At 51.0% G+C, this 9,653-nt stretch overlaps 1 protein-coding gene across 1 annotated transcript in view; it reads left to right on the top strand.

The window, feature by feature from the left end:
• The first annotated feature begins 7,756 nt into the window (after window positions 1-7,756).
• QPCTL (glutaminyl-peptide cyclotransferase-like) overlaps window positions 7,757-9,653 on the top strand; it is a 19,739-nt gene continuing 17,842 nt past the window's right edge. The window contains exon 1 of the mRNA XM_015425017.1: window positions 7,757-7,974. Coding sequence (XP_015280503.1) covers window positions 7,759-7,974 — 216 coding nt within the window. The 5' untranslated portion in view covers window positions 7,757-7,758. The remainder of the gene's footprint in view (window positions 7,975-9,653) is intronic.

Genomic DNA, 9,653 nt, shown 5'->3' with positions numbered 1-9,653 from the left:
CGTGGGGGGGGGGGGGGGGGGGTTGGTCCTGCCTTCCAGGGGAGAGTAGGGCTACCTAAATGGGGTCTCCCTCCTCCGTTTCACCCTCACAACGATCCTGCGAGGTAGGTTAGGTTGGGAGGTAGGGTGACTGACACAAGGTCTCCGAGCAAGCTTCGCGACAGAGAAGGGACTTAGAATCACAGAGTTGGAAGGGAACTCCGGGGTCATCTAGTCCAACCCCCCTGCACAATGCAGGAAATTCACAAATGCCTCCCCCCCCACCCCCCCGGTGACTGCTGTCCCATGCCCGGAAGATGATAAAAAAACCTCCAGGATCTCCAGCCAAACGGGCCTGGAGAAAAATGGCTTCCTGATCTCAAAGCACGGTCCCCCAAAGGGTCAGCCGCCATTGTAACGGTAGCGTCCAGCTTCCTGCTGTGGGGGTAGAGGGACAGAGTTACGGAGACGAAGGCAGCCACATCTGTGGTTATGTAATCAAATCAACACTGAAACTTTCTGCCAGTGGTTCCGGCAATGAAATAACGCGGCCACCGTTTAAGTGCTTCAAAGGGTTTCCCAAAAACAAAAGGGAAAACACACAGTATGAAACTGTCAGCAGAAAAGGAACTGTGTGATGGAGTAGCAGACACACCTTGACCATATAAATTTATATAGATATCCTATCATACTGAAAACATCTCCAACCAGGGGTCATATCGTAGAAAAAAGAGGTGCAGGAGCTCATTAGCATAACTTATTTGCATATGCCACACCCCCTGACATCACCGGAAGTGCGTCAGAAGGCAACACCCACCGCTCAGGCTCCACTGGACTGTTTTGGATTGCTAGCTATTGGGGGGGGACATGCAGATCTGCCCTCACAGAGGAGGGAGAGCTGGTACCTGAATAAAACTTGGTCTTAAAGGTGCCACTGGACTGTTTTGGACTGGGGGGGCTCTGCAACTTACCCGGCTGCTGCTTGCTCTGACTGAGGGCTGCTGGGAGCAGGGGGTGGGGCTTGTTGCATGTGCCCGCCCCCTGGGTGTTTTACTGCCGGAGCTCTGCTCCTGTGCCCTCCTGCAGGAAATGCCCCCTGTCTCCAACAAAATATATATAATGGAAACTGGCCATTATAGATATCGCATTGTGCTACATTATCCATTTCAGCACTGACTGAGTTTCTGTATATTTATTTTGGACTGCATTTTGGTTTTTGATTCACTTGCTATTGTAGGTTATTTGTGACTGAAGTGGTGCTCCTTTGGAGGTGAGGTATATTTTGTTGGAGATGTTCTCAGTATGATATATTTATATAAATTTATATGGTTAAGGTGTGTCTGCTACTCCATCACACTGTTCCTTTTGTGTTAAAGGGTTTCCCAGCCAATGTTCCCTCTAAGCCGTGGAGTCTTGTGAGCAAAAAATCCTACTTTGTGAGCTACTGGCATTAAAGTGGTGAGCACGCCATTCGGCTACTGCACAAATCAGTTTGCTCTGGAGCCCTCCTTCCTGAGCTAAGGCAAAAATTGTGCTAAAAAACGGTGAGCTAGCTCACACTGACTCAGCTTAGAGGGAACAATGTTCCCAGCTCACCTTTTGGGGTTCATCCTCAGCATGCGGTTGAAGGAGCTGCATTATCTTCAGCCTTCACTTCTCAAGGGTCAGGATAACTCTGCACGTGCTCAGAGACAATTGTGCTGCTTCACTCTTTGTTTCTTTCAGGGCCCGGCCAGAGGAAGTACTAGAGGTTCTGGGATTAGCTGTCCCAAGCACTGGGGAAGGGGACCGCAGTTGCGGGAGGCCCAGTTCGAAGGGGAAGGGGTTGACCGTTCTCTCCCCTAGAGCAGTTTTCTGAGTGCAACCACCTCCCTGGGGCTAGTAATTACCTTGTTGAGCAGTGGAAAACAAGTGCTGTGTGCAGGGGTCATTTCCTGCAGGAGCGCACAGGAGCGGAGCTCTGGCAGTAAAGAGCCCAGGGGGGCGGGCACGTGCAACAAGCCCCACCCCCTGCTCCCAGCAGCCCTCAGTCAGAGCAAGAAGCAGCCGGGTAAGTTGCAGAGCCCCCCGGTCCAAAACAATCCAGTGGCACCTTTAAGACCAAGTTTTATTCAGGTACAAGCTCTCCCTCCTCTGTGAGGGCAGATCTGCATGTCCGTCCCCCCCCCAATAAATAGCAATTCAAAACAGTCCAGTGGAGCCTGAGCGGTGGGTGTTGCCTTCTGACACGCTTCCGGTGATGTCAGGGGGTGTGGCTCCTGCACCTCTTTTTCTACGAAATGACCCCTGTATATGGGCGAGTGAGTCTACAGTTGCTAAGGGGCAGTCGCAGTAGCGTCGGCTTGCTGGGATGCCCTGAAAACGACCCTTCATCTGTGCAGATGGGGACTGCATTGCAGCGTGCCACCATCAATGTTCCCTCTAAGCTGAGTGAGTGTGAGCGAGCTCACAGTGTTTTAGCCTCCAGTGCACAGTTTTTTGTCTCAGGAAGAAGGGCTCCAGAGCAAACTCATTTATGCAGCAGCCAAATCGCTCGCTCGCAACTTTGATGCCAGCAGCTCACAAAGTAGAATTTTTGCTCACAGGACTCCACAGCTTAGAGGGAGCACTGGCCGCCATAGAGGCTATTCTCAACTTAGGGACATATAGCATAAATAATGTAGTATGTCAATAAATACGTAAGTACTTTTTGTTCCGTGTGCCTCGACGTCTAGCCATGCCGGCCACATGACCACGGAAATGTCTTCGGACAGCGCTGGCTCTTCGGATTTGAAACGGAGATGAGCACCGCAAACCTAGAGTCGGACTCGACTGCTTTAGAGCAAGGGAACCTTTACCTTTTTGTTAAGTGATCCAACCTTGTCTTGTTTAGCTTGGCCCTAAAAGGCAGGGGAGGGGGGGTCCCAAGTCGACGGGGCTTGGATCTAACCGGCTGCAATGGAAGAAGCGTGAATTGGACCACCCAGACAAAACTGGCAGGAAATACTCGCCAAGAGGTTTTGCCTGGCCATTCTCACAACACAGGTGATGGCATTAACCCGGCATGGCCGTCGACGTCATCTCTGCTTTTTCATGGCCGCTGAACCCTAAGTTCTCTCTTTTTTAAAATGCGCAAACAAACCCCGCCACGGTGACACGGGTGGCTGGCTCCACTGCAGTCTCTCCCCTGCCAGCAATTTGAGCCGGACTCCCAAGCCCGTCATCTCCCAGCCCCCATTGGGGCACTAATGCTGCACTTTATGTAACCGCAGCCCTTCTCTGCAATTATCCTTTTAGCCGTGGCAGAAGCCCAACTGATGCATCAAAGAGGCACTTGGAACAGAACATACCTGGAGTCGGCAGACCCTTGGAGACTGGCTAAAAATACCTCCCCCGGGCTCCTGGCCCGACAGAAGTCACGCTGGGACAGATGTTCCCATTCCAAAGGCACCGACCCTGTCTCTGTGAGATGCGCTCCTTAATTTCATTTAGCTGTTGTTTCTGTGTTCGGTTCAGTTGCTTTGTTGAGATGGGTCTGCCTTTTCCATTGCGGACGGTCGCCAAGGCGGCTTATGCAGAACAATGAAGTGCAATTGAATGGGAGAAGCTACCCGTGAGGGCCGGACACCCCACCCAAATGCCAGTTCTCGATAGAAGAAGAAGAGTTGGTTTTATACCTGGCTCTTCACTACCCGAAGAAGAGATTGGATTTATACCCCGCCCTTCACTACCTGAAGGTGTCTCAGAGCGGCTTACAGACTCCTTTTCCTTCTCCTCCCCACAACAGACACCCTGTGAGGTAGGCGGGCCTGAGAGAGCGCTGACAGAAACTGCTCTTTTTCAAGGACAGCTCTTATCAGAACTATGGCTTGTCCAAGGTCATCCAGCCAGGTGCAAGCGGAAGAGTGGGGAATCAAACCCGGTTCTCCCAGTTTAGAGTCCGTGCGCTTAACCACGACACAAAACTAGCTCCGAAGGAGTCTCAGAGCGACTTACAATCGCCTTCCTTTCCTCTTCTCACAACGGACACCCTGTGAGATAGGTGGGGCCGAGAGAGCTCCAAGAGAACTGTGACTGACCCAAGGCGACCCAGCTGCCTTCATGTGGAGGAGTGGGGAATTGAACCCGGTTCTCCCAGATTAGAGGCCGCTGCTCTTAACTACTACACCACACTGGCTCTCAGGCCCTGGAACTCCTTTTGGTGAAGGGCAGGTCGATAATGTCAGATAACCACCCTGAACCTGCAGGCTGTTGTCTGAGGTTCTGCTGAGTGTGTCCCTACCCTCTGAGGTTTAGGGGGTGGCAATAGGGGACAGGGCCTCCTTGGTGGTGGCCCCATCGTCATGGAACGCCCTCCCAGAAGGGTCTTAGCAGTGATGATCTCATGACTGGTGTCCTTTATGAAACAAGCGATGATGCTCATCTGATTGGGCACTTTGGTTCCTTTACCTGTGGTTTTGGCTAGGTGATTGTGGTGGGCTGTCTATGTTAGCCTGCTTGTTTTGAGGTTTAACAGCTGTTAGGCTTTAAGATAATTTCCCCTTTGCTGATTGCCTGCCTTTCTGGCCAACTCAAAGAGGGTTACGGAATTTAAAAACTACCTGGCGTGCATTAGTGTCGTGGTTGCTGTTAATGCCGCTCTCCTGGTTTTTGGTGTAGTGGTTAAGTGCGCGGACTCTAATCTGGGAGAACCGGGTTTGATTCCCCACTTCTCCACTTGCACCTGGCTGGATGACCTGGGGCAAGCCGTAGTTCTGATAAGAGCTGTTCTTGAAAAAGAGCCGTTTCTGTCAAGAGCTCTCTCAGCCCCACCTACCTCACAGGGTGTCTGTTGTGGGGAGGGGAAGGGAAAGGAGTTTGTAAGCCGCTCTGAGACACCTTTGGGTAGTGAAGGGCGGGGTATAAATCCAATCGCTTCTTCCTCTTCTTCTTCTCTTCTTTCTGTTACGCAACTCAACATGGCATTCATGGAGGGGTTGGGGGATTCTATCTGATTCACTGCAGCTTAGAATCAATGCTCAAAACTGAACGGCGAGAAATACTGGAAATAATGGCAAAGATTTCAGCAGGTTGTGCTTAAGGGGGGGGGGGGGCTGGGATCCCGGAAGGACAAAGACCGTTCCCCTTTGCATTAGGAAACCCAGGCTGACAATTGGAATTAAAAGGGGAAAATCTCCCCTAGACTATTCTGCACCCCCAGTCTTCTCACTGATTTACCTTCTTCCATTGGCTATAAACCTCCAGAAAGCAGGGAGGTTGGCCCCCCCCAGCATTTTTTTTTACAGAAAACAGTAAAATCAAGCAGTAAGAGTGTGTGTGCACACAAAAGCTTATACCCTGAATTAAATTTTGTTGGCCTTAAAGGGGACACTGGACTCAAACTTCGTTCTGCTGCTTCAAACCAACAGGGCGACCCACTTGAGTTTATCCTGCTTCTCCCCAGCTGGGGCTCAAAGCAGCATACAGTGTTCCCTCCTCTGTTTTATCCTCCCAACAGCCCTGTGGGGTAGGCTAGGTGGAGAGGAGGTGACTGGCCTGAGGTCACCCAGCAAGCTGCCATAACAGAGGGAGGATTAGAGCCTGGCTTTCCCCGATTCTAGTCTGACACTTTAACCCAGGAGTGTCAAACACATTTGTTACGAGGGCCGGATCTGACATAAATGAGACCTTGCTGGGCCGGGCCACGTGTGTCGTAAAATGTAATGCCAGGTAGCGGGGATATAAACTTTATAAAGGACTCAAACACAAAGGGCTTTTAAAAAAAAATTAAAATAAAAACATGCTTAAAACATCAGCACTCTTGCAATATTTTGTTTATTTAACAGTGTCTGGTAACTGACACCTCTTGCTCTGAATTATTGCATCAAAATGTCTGTGCAGTTGAAATCCTGAGTATGCTGTATCTGTAAGCTGCAAAGCTGCGATGACACAGCAGCAGAACTGGAAGCAGCAGCTAGAAGACAGCCAGTTCCAGTGCAGGCCTGATAGAAGCCCTCCCGGGGCCTGATCTGGCCCCCAGGCCACATGTTTGACACCCCTGCTTTAACCACTGCTCCGCTTTTAACTGGATTCCTTATCTCTGGAGCACCCTTTGGCCTCTTTTTCTCCCACGGACCAGTGAATTGCTGCAAAACCTGCAGAGGGCAGGAGGGTTTCCATTGGTAGAATGCTGAGAGGAGACAAGGGGGACTCAATAGATATTGTTTACCTTGACTTCCAGAAAGCTGCTGATAAAGTTCCTCATCAAAGGCTCCTAAGTAAGCTCAAAAATCATGGGATAGAAGGACAAGTCCTTTTATGGATCAAAAACTGGCTAGTTCATAGAAAACAGAGAGTGAGTGTAGGTGGGCAATTTTCTCAGTGGAGGGTGGTAAGCAGTGGGGTACCGCAGGGATCAGTACTTGGTCCACTGCTTTTTAACTTGTTCATTAATGATTTGGAGATGGGAGTAAGCAGTGAAGTGGCTAAATTTGCGGATGATACAAAGTTGTTCAGGGTGGTGAAAACCAGTGAGGATTGTGAGGCACTCCAAGGGGATCTGTCAAGGATGGGCGAGTGGGCGTCAACATGGCAAATGGGGTTCAATGTGGCCAAGTGCAAGGTGATGCACATTGGAGCCAAAAATCCTAAATATAAATACACATTGATGGGGTCTGAACTGGCAGAGACTGATCAAGAGAGAGATCTTGGAGTTGTAGTAGATAACTCACTGAAAATGTTGAGACAGTGTGTGGCTGCAATAAAGAAGGCCAATGCTATGCTGGGGATTATTAGGAAGGGTATTGAAAACAGATCAGCCAATATCATAATGCCCCTATATAAATCAATGGTGCAACCTCATTTGGAATACTGTGTGCCGTTCTGGTCACCACACCTTAAAAAGGATATTATAGCTTTGGAAAAAGTGCAGAAAAGGGCAACTCGAATGATAAAAGGGTTGGAACACTTTCCCTATGAGGAAAGGTTAAAGCGCTTAGGGCTCTTTAGCTTGGAGAAAAGACGACTGAGGGGTGACATGATCGAGGTTTATAAGATTATGCATGGGAAAGAGCAGGTAAAGAAAGAGGTACTTTTCTCCCTTTCTCACAATACAAGAACTCGTGGGCACTCCATGAAACTGCAGAGCGGTCGGGTTAGAACGGATAAAAGGAAGTACTTCTTCACCCAAAGAGTGATTAACACATGGAATTCACTGCCACAGGAAGTGGTGGGTGCTACAAGCATGGACGGCTTCAAAAGGGAATTAGATATATATATATATATATATATATATATATATATATATATATATATATATATATATATATATATATATATATATATATAGTACAATATAATAGTAATCAGTTAATAATAATGATGATGATAATAATTGGGGATATAAAATAAAAGGCTCTGAGAACTGCTTTAAAGCTATGCTTGGGGTGGGGGGTGATAAAAGAGAGAGAGAGAGATGAATCAACCTTAAGATTAAAATTTGCGTGTTCTCGGCTGATGTGTCCTTAAGAAACTTCCTGTATTTGGGGGAGGGCGTGTCCCAAACGTGGGAAGGGCGGTGCTTCGGGGCGGCTGCCTTTCCTCGGATTGCCTGCGCTCAGGGGGCGTGCCCTTTCCCAAAGCCCCGCCCACCAATCGGGAGGGCGTGGCCGTGGCTTTCCCCATTCACGGGCGGCGGCGGGTGGGCGGGGCTTTCTCCCCAGCCCCGCCCCCTTTCCCGGGGCCGGTCCTCGCGGCGGGCGCGAGGCAGGAGGCGCTCATGCCGCCGCCATGCGCAAAGGGCCGCGCCGGCTGCGGCCGGGGATGGGGGCGGCCCAGGGAGAGCTGGAGCAGGGGGGTCTCTCCGCGTCCCGCCGGCGGAGCCTCGGCCGCCCGCTGCGCCGCTGGCTCCTCTTGCTGCTCCTGGCGGCCGGGGCGGTCTTGGGGCTCTACCTGCTCTGGCGGGAGGCGGCGGCGGGAGGATCCAGCTGGGGGGCGAAGGAAGAAGCGCAGCAGCAGCAGCAGGTCGGGTCCTCCCGGGTAGGTGCGGGGGGTTGCACGCCGGGGGTTGCACGTGGGAAGGCTGGGGGCAGCGGCGAGGCTGGGCCCTGGAGGGGTCGGGTCGGTCATGGCCCTGAGGATGCCAGCCTCCAGGTGGGGCCGGGGGGATCTCCCGGAATCGCGGCTCGTCTCCCGACTGCGGAGTTCAGTTCCTCCGGAGAAAAGGGGTGCTTTGGGGGCAGGGGGCGGCCGAACTGGCTTCACGCAAGAAGAGCCACGCAGAAGGAACGCCGGAGGCGTGAGAGCCGCGAGACGGGAACGGCCGTGACCCGCGTTTGTGACTTGAAAGATATGCAAGTTTGCGTTTTGATTACCATTCAAACGCGACTGCCCGGGATAATAACGGAAAGGGGGTAAAAGCAGGTATTGGTAATGATATTTATGTGTCCAATGATCAGTGTTCCCTCTCAGCTGTGGAGTCTTGCGAGCAAAAATTCTACTTTATGAGCCACTGGCATTAAAGTTGTGAGCGAGCGATTTGGCTGCTGCATAAATTAGTTTGCTCTAAAGCCATCCTTCCTGAGCTAAGACAAAAATGTGTGAGCCGGAGGCTAAAAAACTGTGAGCTAGAACACACTAACTCAGCTTAGAGGGAACACTGCCAATGATATTTGTTTGCGAATGATGTTCCGCTTCCCCAGCTGGGAGCTGCGCATTATGTGTGAAAGAGCCGCATGCGGCTCCGAGCTCCAATTTGGCCAATTCTGCTTCGGAAGGTGGACTCTGTGGCCTTGTGTAATGTCCCTGTCCTCCACCCCCAAATCTCCAGGGATCTCCCAACCTCTCTATGGCAGCCTTAGGTGGCACCTGGGGGGAGATCCAACTTGAGAAAGCTGGATCAGGTCAGCTGACCGTCAGTATCCAGGCAAAAGCCAGACTGCACCCTTCCTCCCAAGGAGACGCTGGCCTGTACAGGGCAGGGAAAGCACACCTCCCCCGCCCCCAGTCCGGTAAAACACAGTCCTCTTCCTAGATTGCTTGCAGAACTAGCCAAGTCTCCCTGCAGAGATCTAATCCGTGGTAAATTCAGGCTGGAGTGCAAAACATCATCTTGACAGGGCTACGGAGAACTAACCTGGCTGCCAGTGCTCCCTCTAAGCTGTGGAATCTTACCAGCAAAAATTCTACCTTGTGAGCTGCCAGAAACTGATTTATGCAGTAGCCAAATCGCTCACTCACAACTTTAATGCCAGTAGCTGACCAAGTAGAATTTTTGCTCACAAGACTCCACAGCTTAGAGGGAGCGTTGTTTGCCTTCTGGTTTGTTTTAATGTAATTTAATATGATTACTGTTTTTAATACGGTGTATATCACCCAGAGGAGCTGCGGTGGCTCAAGTAGTTATGACGCTGAACTGCAGGCCGTGGAAGGTCAGTAGTTCAGCAGTTCAAGACCCGGGTTGCCGCATGACGGAGTGAGCTCCCGTCTCTAGTTCCAGCTCCTGCCAACCTAGCAGTCATTAGCATAACTTATTTGCATAGGCCACACCCCCTGACCTCACCGGAAGTGTGTCAGAAGGCAACACCCACCGCTCAGGCTCCACTGGACGCTTTTGGATTGCTAGCTATTGGGGGGGGAGAAACGTGCAGATCTTTCCTCACAGAGGAGGGAGAGCTTGTACCTGAATAAAACTTAGTTTTAAAGGTGCCACTGGACTG

The sequence above is a fragment of the Gekko japonicus genome, unplaced genomic scaffold (assembly GCF_001447785.1).
Source record: "Gekko japonicus isolate JY-2015 unplaced genomic scaffold, Gekko_japonicus_V1.1 scaffold2296, whole genome shotgun sequence".
In the NCBI taxonomy this organism is placed as follows: domain Eukaryota; kingdom Metazoa; phylum Chordata; class Lepidosauria; order Squamata; family Gekkonidae; genus Gekko; species Gekko japonicus.
Note: the sequence above shows the minus strand (reverse complement) of the source record. Positions and strands in the feature narration are given on the sequence as shown.